General features: G+C 34.5%; 1 protein-coding gene across 1 annotated transcript in view; it reads right to left on the minus strand.

The window, feature by feature from the left end:
* TMPRSS15 (transmembrane serine protease 15) overlaps positions 1–22,993 on the minus strand; it is a 56,908-nt gene that overhangs the window by 23,666 nt on the left and 10,249 nt on the right. Inside the window, exons 8-17 of the mRNA XM_061366716.1 lie at positions 22,682–22,723; positions 20,669–20,788; positions 14,641–14,749; positions 11,770–11,879; positions 10,800–10,937; positions 9,406–9,555; positions 7,477–7,579; positions 6,846–6,996; positions 5,561–5,702; positions 700–789 (exon numbers count right to left, since the gene is read on the minus strand). Of these exons, the coding sequence (XP_061222700.1) occupies positions 700–789; positions 5,561–5,702; positions 6,846–6,996; positions 7,477–7,579; positions 9,406–9,555; positions 10,800–10,937; positions 11,770–11,879; positions 14,641–14,749; positions 20,669–20,788; positions 22,682–22,723 (1,155 nt within the window). The remainder of the gene's footprint in view (positions 1–699; positions 790–5,560; positions 5,703–6,845; positions 6,997–7,476; positions 7,580–9,405; positions 9,556–10,799; positions 10,938–11,769; positions 11,880–14,640; positions 14,750–20,668; positions 20,789–22,681; positions 22,724–22,993) is intronic.

A 22,993-nucleotide genomic window follows, 5' to 3' on the forward strand; every position in this document is an offset into this window, starting at 1 on the left:
AATCTGTTATAGTGTCTCACCACCCTCACAGTAAAGAATTTCTTCCCTATACTTAATATAAATCTACCCTCTTTCAGTTTAAAGCCATTACCCCTTGTCCTATCACTACTTATATAAAGTCCCTCTCTAACTTCCAGGTACTGAAAGGATGCAATAATTTCTCCCCAGAACCTTCCCTTCTCCAGGTTGAACAAGCCAAACTCTCTCAGCCTGTCTTCATAGGGGAGATGCTCCTGCCCTCTGATCATCAATACTTTTCACCAGTGTGTTAAGAAACACTCTATAAAGAGAGGATCCTTTGCAAAACGCATACACACATTCTTTGGCCCTAGAAAAGCTTAACTATTTAACAGAAGAGATGATGACATTAACCTGGCAGATATGTTGAGGTATAATGGTAAAATGGGGATGTTCAGCACCTTGTCTGTTGTTACATTGACATAAAGATATTTGACATAATAGGCATGACAGAACTGGCCTGTCTGAACCCATTCCAAAGGATTATGCTGGTCTTCATCACTTTTTAATCAACTGGAACATGATCCCTTAACTTCTGCTAAAAGCCACAGTCAAAAGATCCCATTGTATATAGCTTAGATTTTTTTGCTTGATGGCATTTGACTTAGGAAAGCAGATTTAGTATGCCTACTTTTTATATAGCTAAACTTTTTTCAGAAAAGTTGGAGAAGAATGACTTACAAGAAGCTTGATTAGGGTAATTGTTTGGAAAGTTTTCAGAGCTGAAAGTATTGTTTGGCTCCCAGAGTTCAACTGGCCCTCCACAGTCAGCTGTAAAAGAAAAGATTTCAAAAACGTAATAGCCTATTGCTTACTTTTACAAACTGTTGTTAAAAAGATAGCTAAAAAAAAATAATTTTATGAAGAGGAAATTTAAGCTAACTTCATCACTGTAAGGGTAAGAGTTGCAGTGCTATTGATATAGAGCCTGAACAATGAGTTGTGAGAAGCCAACACTCTGGTAAGGCCACTGAGCATTGAATAAATAAGGTTTCTAAGAAATTCACTGTTCTTATTAGTTACAGTGTCTAAGACCTGCTGACACATGCAGTTGGTGCTGTAGTGTTACAGCTATAGTTCTTATATTGCTATTTGTGAAGTGCTAGTGCCCAGATACACAACTGTATTCATGATCATGCCATAAGAAGTCTTCCCAGTTAGTTAGGGGAAGTACATAGTCTGTCTTTCATTTGGTGATTATTGGTCTGCTGTCCACATGGCAGAAAAAATAATAGAATAATGTGATACATTCTTTAATAAATTATAATAAACTGTATAATTTACTATTACATTAATAGAAAAGCTAGAAAATATCAAAGAAACAGATGAAAGTTCCCCCCCCCAAAATATAACCTATATATGCACTTAGCTTTTATGCCTTGCTTATTATCTGATTCATCTTCTTTCAGCATTACCTGATAGCCGAGTATAAGCTCATTTTGACATGTAGCAAATAAGCTTTATAGCAAAAAACCCATTACACTGTCATTTTGATTTCATCGGGACCCAAAAACTTTTACAGTTAAACCTTGGAAATGGTAAAAGTGGCCATTTGCTTTTTCTTTGAAACAACTGATCCATAAGAACTCCTTATTTATTATTTTCTTATTGACATCTTTATCATGAAACATGCATATGCGCTTATGCATAAAAACAAATAAAATGTATTTACAAGCAAATATTGTAGATATGTATGTACAGATACATGTACTCACACAGACAGCTAATTGTACTTTATTTACTCAATATTCTCTTTCAATATATAGTTTAGATGGCAGTTTACATCCAAAATATGCAGCTTCCCGTTCCCAAACTTCACTTCATGTTGAGAAATATTATTTATTTTTAGTTCAGAAGTACCATCTTAATGAACTTTGGTGTTTTCCCACTTCTTTTGTTTACAATTACTTTATTAAAAAATAAACAGTGCTCCTTCAGGAATTAGGAGTTAAGGTGAAAGAAATTTACTTTTTTAAAATTTTGCTTTTTGCTTGTTTATTCTTTGAATTAAAATTGATTTCTTGTTTTTTTTAACTTTCAGAATTTGGCTAAACTTCAACACTTCCCCCTGCCCCCGCATTATGGCTGAAATTTTGTGTTTCATTGTGCCTTATCAGTATTTCATAATCTGAACCACTTGGTTGGAGACAGCATAATCTTCAAGTCCTACTGAGTTTGCCCATTGAATCACGCTGCATGGAAGCTCCTATATATACAAGAAAGATTTCAACTTTATCACTTCATCATGACAACCATGCCACAGAACTTTCTACTTCACCGCATCACTCCTGGCAAGAAAAAGACTCTTGTAAGGAAAAGGAGCTGCTAACAATCACACACTGATTAACAAGTATATTATGTATATAGCTCACAATGAGGACTATCTGTAAATACAATTAACAACAAATATATATTATATTGGCTTTTTTAATAGAATGTTATTGCATGTACAAATAGACACAACTATTCTAAAGCTGCATGAAAAACATATGACTCCTAGTCAGCATAATCTCATAACGTGAGCAGAACATACACAACTTTCTTAATAGAAGAACAGGTGCAATTTATGATGAAATCTGCTCTCGTGTTGACCACATGTAAGCCACATTAATAATGATCTTTTCTTACATGGAAAAACTAGAAATAATTTATTTTACTAATGCATGGAAAAATGTTTTAATAATTTCTGGTGATCTTTAAATACAAGTTTATATGGAGTTATTCATATAGCTGTCACTTATTAGAAATCAAATAGTAATCAGCACAAATGGTTTTTTCATTGAGCATAATAGACAATTTTTCTCAGCACTGAAGAAAATGACATATGACTTATTCATAAAGAAAATCCTCTGTGCATCAGCCAAGATTTTAATTTATTTTGACATATACATCTTAAGTGTGTAATCTACACTGTAATTTCCACACTGTTTTTTGTGTTAAAAGACAGGTTATAAATGAATATGAAGATGAAAGCAGACTTTGTTTTAGATGAAAGTGTAAGCTGACAGTCTTGTGCAAAAGACAAAAGCAAATCCAGCTTCTCTATCGCACCACCAAAGATTTGGTTTTACTTTTCGATGAGCTTTGGTGGCAGTGTGAATGATACCAGTGCCTCTTACTAAAGCTCTAAGTCTAGCAGAAGAAATTGGCTTAGCTCACATTCTTTCATCTCTTGTTTATAGACATGATGTTTGTATTGAAACCATTAGTGTTAGAAAGCTTGCACCACATCCATCAAAGTACTTTCATGCTTCTTTGAAGATGACTGATAGCATTCACTGTTTTTTAGCAGGTTACAGACAGCATATACATAGCACACCTCAATAAAGTTATGGAAACAAGTTAGTTTTTCCGCAGCAACAGCTTAGCCTGAGCTATTGTATCATATAGAACAGTATGGATCCTCTCTAATCTGCTTGAAAAGGATGCTACGTGACCACTTCCGTCTTTTGAATATTAAAACTTGATCACCACATTTGGGGTAGAGCCCCGTAGTTTGAGTGACATTTCTCTTGTGTTTTAACAGCAGCACTCAGCAACTATTTACCACAGGGTCATAATACCACTAATCATTAGACTGATGCTAACTTGTTAGGTGTGTTTACCCACAGCACCTGAAAGATGGCTGGAGGTGGCAGACATCAACACCTCTCCATTGTATTACTTTTATGAAAATTGCAATTAAATTCCAAAACCGACTTTGATGATTTATGACTGAAATTACTAGTGTTTTTTAAATATAATTTTGCTGACAGAGACATCTTATTGAACTCTACTTTCCCATGTCTCAAAATGGAGCTCCAAAACCAGAATTTTGCTCTTATATTTAGAAGGTTTTGGTTTATTATCTGTCCTGATGCAGTAGATTTAAAGGTGATAGATTTGATAGAATGAAAATATTAGTATACAGTACTTCAACATAAATACAATGCAAACAGTTTTTTTCTATTATTTCAATTTTAGACCATTTTTATTTACTATATGCTGTCAAGAGAGCAACTAGTTGTGCTTTTTAAGTGACAGTAAATCCAATAGGAGGCAATCCTGAAGCATACTCACTGTCTGGTTTGATTTGAAGCCACCTGTGAGTAGGTCTTTTGTAGAAATCTCTTTTTTATTATTCTTCTTTCACACAAATTACAAAGCCCTATCAGATCTTTTAATGCTTCCACAGGTTCTATTTATATTTGTACCAGTTTTTGCTTTGAATGTGTGTGGACCTGGTTAACATCGTATGCAATTTTTAATTCACCATTTTAGGTATATTTTCCAGATATATAATGATGGCAACAGGTATTTTTGTATATTTTTCTCAGTGAGATTCTGCTAACTAGCTCTGTGAAACTGGCATGTTTTGAGGAAGCTTACATGTCTGTGCTTTCCTCTAAATGACTCTGAAATTTGATGGGTCTGGATCAAGCTATATAACCTGTTTGGAGAAGTGCATATGCACTTTAGGTAACAACGTTTCACATTCCATTAACTTCTACTTGACTTGGAGCTGATGGCACCTATGAACAAACAAAATAAGCTCTCCTCTTATTTCCTTCTCCTTCCCTGAACCTGGGATTTGGAAGAGGTGAAAAGAAAATAGTGAGATGAAACGAGATCAAGCAGAAAAAAAGCCCTATCCATTATTACTAGGTCAATCACTTATTCATCACTCCTGCCTTACTAGTAGTTAGCAAAAGCAAATTTGAAGAAATCAGGCTTCGGTTTTGAGAGATTCAATAATTTATGCATATCTTGAAATCTCTCATTAGATAAGAAAGTGGAAAGAGTCCCTTGATTGTTTTCTGGGTTGGTTTTTTTTTTTTTGGTCCACTCATTTCCTCCAAAACCAGAACTAACTGCCATGGTATTCTTTCTGTTTCCCTATTTGGATTTTTATAAAGCAAATATTACTTTATTTTATGTAATCAGATACAGTAGGAATAACTATATGGCCAAATATATATTGGAAAGAGCTCATTCATTGTGATAATATCTCCATTTTAGGTATTAGACATTCATGTAGATCATGCTCCACTCTTAAAACATTCTTGCACTATTTTATAGACTCATTCCCCTAAATGTGGGAGTTTTCAGTGTGCATGTGTTCTCAGACCTCGGCAAATCGAGACCTCTAGTGATATTTTCACGTGACTTTGCTCATTCTCTTGTTATCCTGCTACATTACTTATCATTCAAATATAGAGGTCATAATCTTCCTTCTTTTTCATCTTCCTTTCTCTTCAGTGGCTTTCTGGCAGCTTTACTAATTAAAGCTTTTAAAGACAATTTAATTATTCCATTATTCTCCAGGCTTCAAGCTTTGGAATATACTGTACTGATATTAGCTTAAGCTGTGAATCTACCAGACCTGTTACTATCAACAAAGTTATAGGCAGAGAATCTGACCCCTAGTATGTTATCCTGAAGATAATTTTATAATGCTGAAGAGAGATTTTTATAAAACTGAAGGCAGAAAATTCTGAATTGCTCATACCAAAATACTAATAGGAAATGGCAATCAACTAACTGTAATTTAGTGTTTACTTACTAGGACCTGAAGGGACAGCAGTAACAGATGGAATCACACTTGGCTCTACATAAATACTATCATTACACTTCCCCTTTGTCAGGCCAATATCATCCACAGCAATATCACTGAGACCGGGTCTTTTAAAAGCATCAAAAATAACCTGAAAAAAAACCAGAATTTTATATTTTAATTAAATATTTTTCACCTTCCTATGCTGAAACATTTTGTCTTTCTTGATTGCTCTTATTTCCACTGTAACCTACACTGGTCCACCACTCAAAGAAGGGCATCAAGGAGAAAACAGAATTCCTTGCAAAAAAAATCCAGCACATGCCAACCGAGTAAATCATTCTTAAGACTGCAGGAACTCTTCATATAAATGATGAACATGATTCAGTAACTTTACTTTTATATATAAATATATGCAATTTTTGAAATGCAAATTATGTATCAGCTGTCAGTCCAAACTTCTGATCCAATGGCATATCTCTGTGAAAAATTGAAATTGATCTCATTTGTTAATATCCACAGATCTAAAGTAACCCTGCTACCAAGGAATTTGTGTTGGTGAAATACAGCTAGGTACAGTACTCTTCCTGAGATCATAAAACACACAAATCCAATGCAGCCAGGTCACAGATGCATTTACTTCCTCAGATAGTAAATGTCTCTTTCTGGCAGCGCTTTTGCGTCAATCAAAACTACTATGGCAAGGCAAGCCACCCGAAATGCCTATAAAAAGAAATAGTTTTCAATAGAGAGTTGCTGAAGGAATTATCTAGCAGAAGTCTCCTCCTTTTTGCTTACAGATAGATCTGTTTGGTTGTTAACCATGCAGCACCAAATACATTTTCATCTGGAACACACTTTCAGTGTGTGATTCTCCAATCAATTAGTGAAAGTACTGCTTCAGATTCTGAAGTCATTTAATTTAAATATTCTCATGCCTGAATGCTTCACATCACATTCACTATTGAGATTATAACCTCCACTTCAGATTTTGATAGGCTTTAAACACCCTTGTTTTATGGAAATCTCTCTGTTGTGATAACACTGATTGTCCCATGACATTGCTAAGGTTTTCTGTTTTCCAGAAAAGTAATACTTCAAATTCCAGAGTAGTGAAGAAGGAAGTGGGATGGCAATTCAAATGGGGACTCTAGTCTTCTGCATGCTAGCATGTATTAGTAAATAGTACTAGATATTATATTTGGAGCTGTGGATTATTGGGTTAATTTAGCAGAAAATTCTGATATCGGTTTAGCTAAAATAAATTTTAAAAAGAATTAGTAATATTGCAAACCTTAAAATCAGACGATTCATTTAAAGTTATTTGTCCATAATTCCAGTTTTTCCCATAGTTTCCTTTTTTCTCAAAAATGATCTTTTCCAAACCATGCACATTACTTATGCTCACTCTTAAACAATAAACATTATCACCATACATGAAATACCTAGAGGGATAGAGGCAATTTTGGTGTTATTAGAACAAAGTGAGTTTTCATGAAAAAAAAAAATCAAGCTTCTTATAAATGGTTTTATGGAATTAGGACAAATTTGTAGTTAGCATGAAAATAAAATTAATCATATGTTTAGATTATACCTGGAAGTTTTACTTGGTACTGGCTATATTTTCTGCAGAGACCTAGCTAAGCTTCATTACAAGAAATATTTCAGGGATTCTTAATGTAATTTCTGTATAGAAGTGAATATTTGATCCAGGGTGAAAAAGAAAATACGTCAAAATTAACTGCAAGAATCAAACTTATAAAAGAGTCAAAGTTGCAGGCCTGGAGTTGAGACAGACCATGGAAATACAAACAGAAACAGGTGTGTATTCCTGGCACACTGATTTGGATTAATAATATGTATGAAGAAGGCTATTTGGTTTTATTCTTAAGCAAAGTATATATTTAAGTGTTATGTAGGAATACCAAAAGCTTAGACAAGATAAATTTGAAGAGTTCAAAGGCAGACTCAGAATCCGGACTCTCTCTTCTCTGTATGCATGTCCTATGGGTGTTGAAATATAAAATCCTGCAAGATAATGAGGACATTTTAGTCAGAATTACAGACTTTTTTTTTTAATGAGGGTTTTTACATTTTAAATAATAATAATAATTATTATTATTATTATTATAATATCAAGCACAAGTAGTGTTCCATGACTTGAAAGATTTCTGACACAATAAATCTGAATGATTATCACCAGTTATATTCATCAGTCAATGGCAGATTAAAATGAGCTTTTAAGCTTGTTGGACGCTCCACAGAACTAGACATGAAATGGGAAATTAGTCCTTTTAAAGGCAGTGGGAGATCTGCCTTTTATTTAGTGAGGGCAGAAATTCACATGAGCAATTTCTATTTAGTTTATAAAAATGTCTCCCAGTTTGCATTGCTTGTGATTTTACAGAAGAATTTCCTGGCATGTTTATAAATTGTTTTACACATAAAATTTTTCATGCAAAATATGGGTTGTATATTGAAGGGGTGAGAGAATGACTACATGAATATTTCATACCAAGGTGAATCATTTTAAACAAGAAAATTGGGGGTTTAAGTTTTTCTGAGTTAATCCCTTGCAGCTGGGAATTTGGACTTCTGCTGCCATATGGAAATATAATTTGAGTCCAAGCTACGGAAGCACTGTGATTTGTCACAGGAAAAGCAAAATTAGGCAGAGTTAAAAGTCCTAAAATAAAATCCTTGTTTTATTGACATAATGAATATAATCTTAGATTTTATCCTATAGATCTTTTGATTGGTCTATCACATAACATATGCAAATATTATATTCACAGATCCTAAAAATAAATGCAATGATATAATTTAAATTATATATACACTATTCTGTAATTTATACTTCTAGATTAGCTAGCTTTTTCATGTGGGATGTTAAAGTATCTGACAATTAGTCTGAAATCTGAACCAGGCCTTTTACTTCATGTGCTGACTTAGAAAGCATGCATTCTTGCATAGAATACATATAGTCATTGCAAGAGCCAAATTAATGTAATTAGTTTTAGCTGGACTGACAAATCAGCTGAGAAAGACTGGGCTTTGTTTTGAAACAGGAAAAACCTTTCGGAGTCTAATTCTGAGATAAGCAGTCATTATAGACATATAGTCATTATATTAAATCTGATTCATATCAGTATGTCTCTAATTGAAGCACATGTTTGATATGATCACTTACAATTAAGTTGTTTCGCTATGGCAGTTGCTGGAGTGTTTGTGTTTTTTATACGTGTTTTAAATTATTTTAAAATAATTTAGTATTTTAATTAATTCATTAATTCATTAAATAAATAATTTAAATAATTCAGTGTTTTTTGTACATTTTTTAAATTATTGTGTTTGGTGTGCAGTTCTAACTGAGGACACAAGTGCCCTCTGTATCCTGCAGGTCAACTTTATGTTAGATCACAATTATTCCGTGACAACCATGAGGATGTCACCTGTAGACAGGGATGAAATAGAAGTGATTTCCCTTGAAGGTAACTATGCTTGCTTTTTTCCTTAAGGTAAACATGCAGTTATTTGACCTATAAAACTGTTACATAATAGAAATCCCTTTCTCAGATAAGGCACTTTGTCATACTGTTAACATTGACACTTCAATACTTCACACTTTAATCCCTTTATATATTTCTTTATTTCTTCTTTTGGTTTTGGTACATTTCCACAAGATGGCAACCAGCAGCATAAAACATTTTGTCTGGTGGCCCTGACTCACTTTTATGGCAGAATAAAATTACATCTTGATAATACCACTATGAAGAATCCATTGTATAGTGATATAACATAAACTAAATCAAGTTTTTCCTTTTTATCTGCAAGCAACTTGTATTTGATCTTACCTGACATATTGCCAAATGTATGATCAAAATCAGGACCAGTCATAGGGGGAAAAGTAGGACCCTGAATTCTCTCCCAGTCTGAATCATCATCTAAATCTTGTATCCAATAACAAAAGCTTTCTTCAAAAGTGCAATTGATTTTCTCATAATCTGGGAAAAAGAACCTCTAGTAAACAAAAATGACAGAGATGTGAAGTACTTTCACAGAATTATGCAAGGTGACAAGTATTTTTAAATCTGTTTGAAAACTGGAGCTCAGTGACTCAATTTTGTCTATGCAATGCAGCATAATTACTCAAATAAATTTGCCATTTGTACTTGTTAACAAAGCTCTATTGCTGAAGGTGGTTCTACATGCTCTTCCATTCATTCATCAGCCTTCTTTTTTGATCCTTCACCAGTAATGTGTTGTGGGAACAAGAGAGGACCCTTTGCTTAGTTAACACAGAGGGCTAACCCTGTTCTTTTCCTCTTTTCTTTGCCAAGGCCTGGATTGCTTCAGCTGAAAGGGCCCACCACCAGAGCTGAGTGCTCACATGAGTGCTGTGTTCCATGTACCAGGGATGCTCGTCTCCATGTCCTTGTCCTTCACTCCCTCTTTGCTCACATGTATTTACTGCAACATCCTAATCAGTTAACTTCTTATGATATTTTGCTCAATGTCTTTTCATGGTGCCCTGGAGAGCAGGTCTGCCCCCAGTAAGGGCTTCCACATGGCAAGAGCTTGCCGGCACTCTGGATATTTCCTGAATCATTTCCCTTCCCAGTCACATTCCCTATTCATATCCTGCTCAAAATTTAGCAGCTGAAGAAGCCTTCACTTGTCCAATCTGCATGCAAATTTTTCCTCAACTACCAAAAACCACCAATTCATGAGTCACATTGCTTTTCCTTTGGTTGTCACTGTAGATTTATTGCATCTGGACTTATTTCCAGTGCCCATTTATTGAAGCAGGAATTTTCCTGAATGTTAATTTTGCCTTTTGGAACAACTACTTGTGGCAACAATTCAGGCCATCAGAAACCCTGGTGAGCAGATACTGTCAGGTGATAACAGAATAATGATCAGTGTCAGTGATTCAACAGTGCTCATTAGTGAACAAACTAACTGAGAAGAATCTGATGGAGATATGGCTCAATTAACTTTGTAAGGCATCACCCTACTGCTAGATACAGGCCTGAAAAATTGTGGACTGAAATCAACAATTTTATCTTTAAAATAGTATGAAATTTCACAAAGTGAATCTAATTAGTAGTCTGCGGCCAGAAAATACTGCTTCGCTTTTCATCTCTATTTTGTCAAATTGAAAATACACTTTCACCAGGCTCTCAGGATAAAAAAAACCCACACACACACTGAAGTGTAAAACCACACACACAAGAAGAACACTTACTGTTTAGTTCATTTGCATTAAATGTAGAGTATGTTGCATTAAAGCCATTGTAATTTTCAGAATAATCTGATATAAACTGCGCTGTAGCCTCATGAGAAAAAATGTAAATTGTCTCAGGATTAGTCCCTGACAGAGAAGCTGTGGACAAATAAAGAATCATATAGTCAGAGAGAAAACAATCCCATGACATTAAAAACCCTCAGTGCTGTCATAAAAATATAGTTGATTAGCTTTTTGAGTCTTAAAGAATGCTTTCCCTCTCATACTATGATCCTGCCTACAGTACCTTGATAACTCTGAAGGCATTTAGTAGCTTGGCTACCATGTAAGTATTCTGCATATCCCATCTCTCATATCTCTTACAGTACGCATATTCAATACTACAAATTTCATGCCCATGGTTATTATACCGTAAAAGTTTTCAAAATTTACAGGTATGCACTCTGAAACTCTAGAATCACAGGACTGATAACATAATTTTGTTATGCTGAGCTCGTAATGAATTTCGGGGAACATCACCGTACTCCCAGCAGTTTCAGTTTACATGCTTTCATTTGATGTTACTGTGTGTGATGTTACATGTTCTTCTGGCAATATACTTCCCATGAAAAATGGACACCACAAGACCATGGCTCTGATCAAGTTATCAAATAGTTCAAATAAGATTTAAACCCAAGCAGATTTCTTAACATATTAGGGAATCACTTATCTGGTCACTTTGTATACTAAATGTATACTAAATGTATACTAGATGTATACTAAATGTATAATAAATATATACTAGATGTATACTAAATGTATACAAAGTATGCATATATGTATACTGAGATGAATTGCCTAACAGGGTAACTACCCAGATGCATTCTTCTATTTAAACATACTCATGCTGGTTTTTTCCACTCCAAAATGCTTATTTTGCCACTTAGATTTTATTAATGGAAAATTAGTATTAGCTCAAAAATAACCTTACCTCTTAAAATCTTGTTCTGTCCTATACCTTCAAAAATATTTAAATTGTCTGCATATTTTTGTGTTTCGAAGGAAGTGAAGTTCAATTTAATGGATAGCCCTTGAGGCACGCTAAGATAACAAGAGAAAAATAAATCTCAACACTTAAATTCATGTTCCAGTCATTATTTATTTATTTATTTATTTATTTATTTATTTATTTATTTACTTACTTATTTTAACTGCAGTAAGCTCATTGTGATTCAATGATGTTAAATTCAGAAATAATGTGAAATTACATTAATCAAGATTACTAACTTATCTGGTTAATTTTTAGTTTGTAAAATTACCAAAGGAACGGGGCATAAACCTTTTGTAACAGTATAACTACTCCTTTACTTACTGTAGGTAACTGTATTTTGGGAACTGAATCTTCTAAACTCTAGAATGAGATATTCATATGAACAGCTTTTTATGTTTTGGATTTTTTTAGGGTTGGGGTTTTTTTCCCCTTCTGCATTTCATTAATCTACAGTTACTTTTTAATACACTAGTAATAGGTAACATCTCACTACTCAGGGAGACTTCCTAAGGTCAGAGGATTGATATCATGGTATCAATAAGAACAACAACAAATTAAAATCTCTCTCCTGAAAGTACAAAATAATGTCTCTTATGACAAAACAAGGATTTGCATGAAGATTTAAAGTTCTCAAACCCACTGTTTGGGAACATATTATCAAACCTAACCATCACCCAATAAGTTTAATAACAAAAGTCAGTTTAACCAAAGTATAAAAAATGTTGGGGTTATTTTGCTGATGCTATGTTCTTTCCATAAGCTATATTTAACCAGTTCTCCCATTGCCTTTCCAATAAGCATATCTAGTAGTCCAAATTCTAAAACTCTATCATCACAGTCCATTTCCATTTAGCTTCCTATACCATGACTTGTTTTCCGGAATTGAGAGACCCAGTGAAAGGTAGCTTTTCAACAGCAGCCTGCTGGTGCTTACCAGTACTGATTAGTACAGGAGCATGAAGCAAACATTTGAGTATTTGTATTTGCACTTTTTTTGGTTATATATTTCTCTATAGGGAAACAACATCTGCGGTTTGTAAAGGCTAAAACATAAAGTTGAAAGGAAGCTAATGTTTCAGGGAAATATTAAGCATACTGTTCTTTTAAAAGGAGAAGAAATTACATCTTCATATGGGGAGGAGTAAAATGGGATGAAAATATACAAGATTTTCCTAAAGGTAATGAGGAAATCCTTCTATACAAAGAAAGGCACAAGAGAAATAAAATCTTGGATGTAATGTAGAATGACTTTTAATACAAACACACTCTAATATGGGTAATAAAAATAATGGGACAAAATCTCTCCTATTTATTAATAGAAAATCTCAAAAGTTCCCTCATAGAAACAATTCTGCTTAAAAGGGAGACGAAATTTGAGTGCCACATGGAGTTTTTTATGCCTTTACTGTCAGTGTTGCCAGATTTTTTTGAAAGCAGATAACTGGAAATTAAAGCCAAATGGATGTTTTTGTCATTGATTGATATGTAATAACATAAATTTGCAGCACCTGTACTATATTAGTTGCATAAATCCTTCCAAAAATAAGTTTTTGTTAGCTACATGCCTGGTGCAGCTATCTACCTAATACAATGCTTTATGCAGCTATAGCAGTGTTTTAAGCAAAATTAACATCTTAGAAGTAAGTAGTACAGTTGAGACGATTAAATTACCATGTTTAAATTCTGTGACCACAAATTGAGGAACATGCTTATATCCTGAAGAATAAAATTTTGTGCTTTTCCTGTGACACACCTATTTCTCAAAACCCAAAGTCCCCAGTAATAATTGGTGAACAGTATTGCTGAAGGTGAGAAGGAACAGATGTATTCAACAGAAAGAAAAACATGACTTTTTTTTTGAAAATGAAAGACCTGAACAAACTCAAAGGCTAGCACTTTCAAAGGAGCCCTGGAAATGAAATGTCCAAATTTTATCCAGTTTTAAAGATATTTCCTTAATCTCCTTTGAAACTTTTCTACCAAACCAATACTTCTCAGAATCAAAGAATAGCCATTGTTACAAAGCCATAATAAGAATTACTGCCTTTCAAAGCATTAACTTCTGAATTGGCAGTCATTGTAGGGATTTTCAGGAGCTTCTAGGTTGCAATCATCTAACTTAATTTAGATGTGTACTTTAGAATGAGATTTATCACATACTATGGCTATCTTTTTTCTCCCTGGTCTATGAAGTAGATCTAGAATGTCAAAGTCAAATAGCTGTCCCTCCATGTAGGTATAGATTCTCAATTAAATCAATTCCACTTCTTGTGCCTAGGCTTAAAAGGCATTTGGTGCTATTATGTCACGTAATACTCATGCACTTTTAAAACATATTCTTAAATTACTTAGAAGCAAAGGTGCTGTTAACTCCCAGAAAAGCATACCCATAAATGACAAGGGAATTCTTGAAAATTCCATCTATTAGTAACAGTTATATCATATAAACCCATTATCTAAAGACTAGCATTTACTGTAATACTTTGAAACAAATATCTTGCAATTATTTTGAATTATGTGATTTATTTTGAGCTTAAAAATATATTCTTGTGCATGTATACAATACACAAGATTTCTCAAAATCATGCCTAAGATTTTTTTTATGTGGGAAAATTATTGATATATTTGTGGGGTTTAGGTATGTAAGTTTTTAAATAAAAGTTATGTAAATATAAAGGAGAAAATGCTATTACATATTTTCTATACCGGGTGTTTGGGAATACAAACAAATGGCATAAAATTGATGTGCAGGAAACAATATCACTTCATAATAAAAAAAGCAAGGTAGAAAATTATAGGAAGATAGCTTACAGTATAATCCATTGGCAAATGGTGTTTGCATTATATGGTTTTGGATAATTCATAGAGTGAAAAAACCCAGAGGAATCAGTCAACATAAATTTTCCATCACAAACTGCAGCTGTAAAGATACAGTGAAGCACATTTGTCAAAATGCTGTTCGAAAAACAGAATCAGAGCCAAAGTAAGAGTGAACTTAAACACTGGTTTACCTGTATTAACTTGGAAATGATTTGTAAGCAACAATGGGAAGACAAAGTAAAACACACGACAAACTTACTCCCACTTAAAATTTCTATGGCTATTTGATCTCAAAGTACTATAGGAGAAGAAAAGCAGTACAGATAATTTACTTTAAAATTAGAGACTCTCTAACTAATCCAAACTAGTCCAAGCCAAATACTTCAAATTCAAGTTAGACTCAATTAATCCAAATCTCTTTCTTTGGTTTTATTTTATACATGTGTAAGGAAACAGGACCTTGCCTTTGCAGTTCTCATCTACAGCTACTTTAAATCAGGAAACTGTGTTTACACTACCAGAAACAATATGATATTATGTGGATAAAAGCAAGAAAGGATATGGTTGACTATTGTTATCTCTGCTTCTATGATATTCCTCATCCCTCGCTTTGTATATTACTGAATACTCAAAAGAGGTAAGTGGGTATCCCAAGTTTCCTGCAAGCTATTGAATTCATTCACCTGAGGTAAATGTCATCCATCATCATATAGTTTTTCAAAAGCTTTTATTAGTTTGGTCTCCTTGGTGCTGCTAGTCCATTCTACACACATTCTTCAGTTTATAAAACTGTTATTTAAAAAAAAATCTTTTTAAGCCTCAGCAAGATTAGAAACATTGATTCTTGTAGAGTTGCTTTTTTTCAGCAGGCACAAAAGCACTGATGAAACTTTTGCTGCATCTCTTGAACATTAAGAATAAGTCTAATGTTTTTTCTTCAGTTATTCAAATAGAGCTTTCAAATAAGAATAAAATCAGTACCATACATGATTACCCAGAGAGGTAAGGACAAGTTCATCAATTTGAGGCAGATAATCAGAAATTAGATAGAGTTTTTCATTAACATCAGAAATGAAATCCTACCTATAATGACTATCCAAATTATGAATAATCAATCATATTGGTAATTAAATGGAAATTTTATTGAGTGTAGTCCTCCTGTGGGAAATGCTATATAAAATGACAAATTGGGGCTCCTTGGCTGTTCATTTTCTAAGTGTAAAATTCTTTCTGACTACCAGTGTAGCAAACACATCATAAAAATCAAGCTTTGTTTTAGTCAGGCTTAGGCATGTACTGTTAATAAAGACAGTGCAGAATGAACTTTAATAATGATGATATGTCTAATGCATGAGCTGGAATACAGAACACATAACATTTTAAATACATAGAGAAAAAGACCCATGAAAGAGAGTTACTATTCTATATAACCCTTTTTTTTCAGAAAAAGCTACAGCTTTAGAGCCGAGTATTGGTATAGAAGTATTTTTTCTTTCCATTTGAATTCATGTGTTTACCAATGGACTGATATTTACAACCACTTCCCATTGAGAAGAATAAAATCAGTGTAGGAAGAAGGAAAGTGCCCAGTTTGTTATTAATGAAGTATGCAAAAAAGTGCTACTGTTATCAAGTGGTTAGCTATACACATCCTGAGCTAAAAAGGAGTTTATAGCACTGTCAGCAATAAAAATACATATAGCGTATTGCTGTAATAAAATTGATAAAAGTTTGCTGTAGTCAAAAATTCATTTCTGCTTTTCTTGTTTCATCTTATTTATTTCTTCTTATATCTTAAGAGACAGTAAGCAACTTGCAACAGGACAGCAAGATTCAGGCAAAGGTCCTTAGGCTGCTCATCCAGAGTCTAGCAATAGCTACTTCTGAGTGTCTCAGGAATGAGCAGGAAGATAGCTGGGACTGGCGTTACATCTCTCTGCCTTTTTCTAGAAGGTGTATAGAATGGAAACATTTGTTCTCTACCTCCACTCAGCCTTTCAAAAGCAAAAAAAAAAACCCCAAACCTCGGCATGTTACCCAGGTCTTGTGGAGATCTATGTCCCAGGTACATAATGCCAGGTTGGTTGGGCCTTTGAGCAACCCTGTGTAGTGGAAGTGTCCCTGCCCATGGCAGGGGAGTTGGAACTAGGTCCCTTCCAATGCAGGATTCCATTCCATGTTTCTATGATTCTGTTTCCTTGAAGAACTTCCTAGAAGTTCCTTGTTACAGAAACAGGTGTGGTCTAAGACGGGAAGAAGTCATTATACTTCTGCCTCCTCCTGGAGCCCTGAGGAAAAGCTTATTTGTTCTGCTAATCAGACAGGAGACATCTTTTGTAGGAACCACTTTCCCTGCTTCCCCATCATGCACGTTGCTGTACATCCCTGTTTACTTATGTTACATACAGGGCACATTAGGAAGACTTAATCCTGTTATCCTTGAATTGAAGGGAGAAGCTCCCCAAACTGCTCAGATCAAGCCCACATATTTCACTTGACAGGACCTTTCTCTGCCAAGGGCAGTACATTTCTTCCTGACTTACATATGATTGATCTCTTATTACTGTAGTGCTGTGAGGTAGGTAATCACAAAACATTAGCCTAGACATATGATAACTGCAAAGAAAGTCTGCAGAGAGAAACACCTCCTGTGGTCAGCCTCCAGTCTCCCTTTCCTCACACTTAGGCTCCGCATGGCTGTTTTCAGCAATGCTAGTCATTATTAATAGATGCTGTTCAGACTTCCACATTACTCTAAAGATCCTTTCATTTAAATTGCCAACCGCACTTTTGCAATACCTTTTGTTACTGCACTGCATTGCAGAGCCACAAAGAAACCTTTTAAGGTAATTTTAATTAATAAACCCAAAGAAATGAAGGTTTTCAGTTGCCTGAATCTCTGCTGAGTATCTGAGATTATACTGAATTCAGTCTAATGCAGGGGAAAAAACCCTATTAAAATTAATCCTTGCATCCTATATTTTAAAGCTACTAACATATTCTAAAATCAGAATTACTAGAGGGAATAATCATCAAGATGAAAAAACAAACCAAGTTGTTTAAAGGGCAGCAACTTTGTTATGTGCAAGAGCACTTATAGCATGAAACATGAATTGGCTGTAAATATCATTGTGAAACTCTGAAACACTCCTGAAAATCTAGGCCATTTTAGCTTTTATATGACTGTATTGTTAGTCTAGGCTTTGGACATAAATTAAATATCAAAGAGGTGGAAAAATTGGCAGGCATCCCAAACACGCATACTGCTTATTGCCACTCATTCCACTGGTTTTGCAAAGTCTGCTAAAAATCTTAAATATATAAATTTAGAAAAGCTCTGAGTTTTTGGATGGAAAATTTTAAGACTGAAAAAGTAAGAGTCATGGAGCAACAATTTGTCCTCCAACCAGAATTGCGTTTCTGAAAGGTTATGAGCTGAAGCTGAGAAACTAATGGTAGCTGAATGAATTGCTTGGAAATACCAGGCACCAGTGAAGATGAACACAGGCACATCATCCAACTCCCTGAAGTGGACTGTAACTGTAGCTGGTTTCCTTCTGACAGTCTGTCTACTTTTACTTGTATGCACATTCCTTAAATTTCCAGTTCAGTTGTGCATATTCTTTAATGACTGTTAAAATGCTGATTAAGAAATAATACCCTCAGTTACAAAGGAGCAAGGCTTTCACAATTTATGTATGGTAGACATTCAGGGAGATACCTGAATTGAATCCAAAAGCCATGAGCTATGCCTCAACTGAAAATGTCTACTCAAGCACAATTCATAACTTAAGCCACTGTGTAGCCTCCAGGGCAGAGCTAAGTCATTTCTACAGAGCTCTGACTGCAAGTAGGTGAGCTTATTTTTGTCTGTATCTACCAATGTAAACATCAGTTAAATCCTTTCCTATGTAGCAGGCCTGACTGTAACATCTTTAATAAAACGTGAGCAAAACTTGTGCCTGAAAAGCAGTCATTTTGATGAGATATATAATACTACTTCTTAACTATCTGGAACTTTTTATTTCGCTTATCTAAAATAAAAAATAAAAAATAATCTATAAAATAAAATAAATAAAATACCAAGCAAAATTCATGTCTCAAAACAACTGTATGATGGTAGAAATGAATGACTGAGTAACTGTTTGTGGCTGTACCACCTTAATGCTTGCAGTGGAACAAAGGTCTAGCTGAGTTTATTTTAGGACATTCTGATTTCCTCAGCTGTGAAGGGACCTGCTCAGAGCCCATCGTTGTTATGATCTAGCTGGATGCGGCTGTTACGCTAAATAAACATTTGGATGTGTTTCAGTGGATATTCTACTGAAATATTTTGATGGATATTTTCCCCAGACTTTAAGCTCAGTCTCCCTTCTGAGTTGGCTGCCCTCAGAAAAATGAAGGTAATGGGCAGGTCTGCGATTTTCTCTGAAGAAATTTCCACTTCTGGCAGAAGGGGTCAGTCTGTCACCAGCCTTCAGAAACGAGCTGGCAGCTTGTTTTAAAAAATTGGTCTTTTACTTGCTCGTTTGTTTTCAAACCAGAGCCCAGCATTTTATGTTTCGGAAAGCTCAGACCAGACTGCCCTCACCATTACTCTCAGGAAAGCTCAGAAGGCGTTCTCACAGCAGAAGGGAATAAGCTTCCATATTTCTAGCAACAAATTCTATATTTAAAAGAAAAAAACCCACAAAACAAAACAAACAAACAAACAAAAAAAACAAACCAAAACCGAAAAAAAACCACACCCCCCCGCACACCCACACCCCCCCCCCCCGCCAAAAAAAAAACCCAACAAACAACCCTACCAAATAATGCACTCGGAGTTAATTGCTCCATTGTCTCCTAAAACATCTGCGAAGTTCTCTGCATTAAAACTTTACAGGCTTTTAACCGAGGCTGTGCAGATCAATGCAGACAACATTAACCTACACCCCTTCCTGTGTACCAAAAAGCTGCACACAAGCTTTGGTAGGCAGCAACCTAGTCAGATTGCTTGGTACAGCTTCATATTGTTTACACAGAGCAATGGCTGCTCTGCACAAAAAGGTGCTCAGGGAAACTAGCCAATCAGGTATGAAAATAAACCCACTGGCACTGAAGGATATAAACTTTTTCCATTAAAAATAAATCAGGTGTCAGGTTTGTAAGGTTTTCACAGGAAGGTTGAGGTTGGAAGGGACCTCCGGAGGTCATCTATCCCAGCCTCCTGCTCAAACAAGGCCACCTAGAGCTCCTTGCCCAGATTTTTACATCATCATCACCGAGGTGACAGCAACTCAAACATTCATGTCAAAGTCATATAGGCACTCCCATTTCCTGACACTGTGTAGTGAGATGCAAGTGGGTAGCAAACACAGAGAGTTATCCTGCCAGGGCTACATCCTGCTGTGGCGGCAGCAGTCATGTTCACCCGCTCTAACTACAAAATGCTGCCAGGACCTGACCCATCTAAGTTTCTGGATGTACAGTATCGATGTAGCTGACTATACACAGAAAAAGCTATTTGCAGTGTTTTGTATGACAATATTAATGCTGGAAACAAAAAAGAAAACTCTCTTCTGGCTCCAAATATGCAGTTAGGGGGTTTCTGATACTAGGTAATGTGGATTTGTATCTTTACAGGGTCATAATTTTAATTTATTTTGTATGAATATTATTTGATATTACTGGTACACAACTTTATATGAAATGTCTATATTATTTCATCATTTTTGTTCAATTTATATATATTATTAATATTTATGTAGCAAGAAGTTATGTCTATATTGTATATTAATATAGTCAGATTGTAATATTTCTTCATTAGTTAAAAAGCATATTCTTAATTAATGAGAAGTTAAAGAAATTTGTTTCTATTTACAACATAAAGATTATAAGAATCACTCTAGTTAATATTTTTGTAGAATTGATTTCTTTAGAAAACACTGTGCAATTTATTGCCTATAAACTATTTACTAACTACTGACAGGTTTAAGCATGTTTTAAAAGACTTATTTACAGGGATTTACATTCTTACCACATCTTTTTTCAGATTCATCAGAACCATCCGGGCAGTCCGAGATTCCATCACAAAATAAATCATTTCTAATGCAGGTTACACCATCATCACAAAGTTCAGCAGGTGGCAAACATTCAGCTGAAATAATAAAGAAAATAGCAATAACAGCAGAGCAGTAATGCAGTTTCACTACCAAGGAAAATTGACTTACCTCTGGTTACTTTAGCACAAATCAAATCACCCACTCTATTGTGTTTTACAAAACTGAATTTTCAGAAGCCTGGAATGAAATATCACACACTAAAAAGATAAATTTGGCACAGAATGGAGGAAGTTCTCAGAATTGACATAGTTTTTGAAACTAAGCTTGAAGTAGGGCTGGGAGAAAATTTCCATGAATTCCCATTTACTTCCTCCACAGAAATAAACTATCTTATACAATATAATAGATGATATTTTCCTCTTGAATAACATGAGAAAATTGTACTTTGGTTTAAATACGAGTGAAAAATCTCTGGGTTTAGCTGAATACAATTTAGTTTCTTCAACTTTCAATTTCTCCAACTTATCATAAATAATTTTGGTTTTTAACCAGCATATCTGGAAAATTAAAGACTAAGACTGGATTTCAGAATACTAGGAATATCAGAAACCCTATTCTTTTCAGATTTTCAAACTAAATTTGTAAGTTCAGAGAAAATTTCTTCAAAAATAATACATGAGCTGGTCCTTAAAATTGTGGAATCTCAGGATCAGTGCTTTCTTAGAGCATAAATGTTCATCCACTGCAAATATTATCTTTTAGTCTTTCGATTACTTTGGTCTTAGACATCTGTAGAATTCAAGCAGGTCCTATTAAAGTGAACAAAAATATGCAGCTAAAATGAGCTTTGTATTACTACTAATGTCAAAATTCTTGATAATTGCATTAAATTCCATGGAAACTATTCACCTGGTATTATTCACATAGTTTCTTTACTTTGGTAAATGCAAACTGGAAAATTTCAACATTGTAAGAATGAATGCCATTAAAATTGCACTTGCAAAAGTGAAAATGAAAAATATTAATTTGCAAAACTGAAATAGAAGCCTCTAAGCATTATTGCTTGATTTATTTCTTTCATAAAACTATAAGTTCTGTTATCCAATTAACTAGATGTTTGTATAGTATTGTATATCAGTGTAAGTGACAAAGACTGAAATTGGTTTGGATGTATTTGGAAGTATTGTAGCATTTCAAAATGCTTTAGAAAACACTTCCAGTGCTAGCAATGAAGGCAGTGTAGAGAAAAAGAGCTGCCATTTTGCATTCAATTGGTAATCAAAGCAAACCATACTTTAGTCAAGTGTTAGAGACACAGTGCCAAAGAACGAATTGCCACATATGAACAGAGACGAAACTGCATTCTAGACCCAGAGCAGAAACCTAGACAATGAGCAATGAATATGTTTTGCACAAGCCCAATATGCAAGAAAACATTGTTTACATACAACATGATTGAGTCCAATTTATTCTTACACTCAGAAAACTAAACAGTATTGCCACCTACTGGATAAAGAGAAATTAACATTTTCTAGTTAGATATTTTGATTTTTATTTTTTTTAAACAGATTATCCTGAAGTGCAATGTAATTGCTATACTCGACTACAAAATGGCAGTAAATATATTAGATCCATTTGAAAATGCTTATAAATAACGTATGCTTTGGCATTTAATAACAGCTTTTTCATTTGTTTGGTTTTTTTTGTTAAAGCCTCAAGAAACAATAGGAAACAAAAATGACTATGAATGTCAATATATATATATCAACACACACACACATATTATTTTTGTAGAATGTACAGTCTTATAAGTCCCTTCTCTTTGAAGAGGTCTTCTTTGTCAAATCAAAGGTAATGTGGGATGTGAGGGATGTGAGAACTTAATGATGTAAGAAGAGGTTGCACAAAAACAGTGTATTCTAAGTGATTCTAAGATCTCAGACTATTTCATATAAACTCCCTGCTTCTCCCCATACACAGTTACCTACCTGCAGCTGTTGAGGGCTTGTTTGTAGTGAGCTGTCCTGAACCTGGGAAAATACAACCCAAGTTTAGAACTCTCCTTCTTGCTCTCTGGGAGCCCTTCTGTAGTTGCTTAGGCAGAACTAAGCAGCAGCTAATCTGCTCTTACATCTACACTATTTGCTATATCCCCAAATCCCAGCTTATGTAATGGTATAGTAGCCCAGCTTGAGTGGCCTTGATCCTGAAGGCCAAGTGTCATAATAAACATAAGAAAAATAATGTTGAATCCAAGTGTATTTTAAAATTCATTCTTTTAGCTCTAGTCACATGTTTTA

The sequence above is a fragment of the Neopsephotus bourkii genome, unplaced genomic scaffold (genome assembly GCF_033783945.1).
Source record: "Neopsephotus bourkii isolate Nb327-2 ecotype Australia unplaced genomic scaffold, CSIRO-AGI_Nbou_v1 NB_1350, whole genome shotgun sequence".
NCBI classification, from domain to species: domain Eukaryota; kingdom Metazoa; phylum Chordata; class Aves; order Psittaciformes; family Psittacidae; genus Neopsephotus; species Neopsephotus bourkii.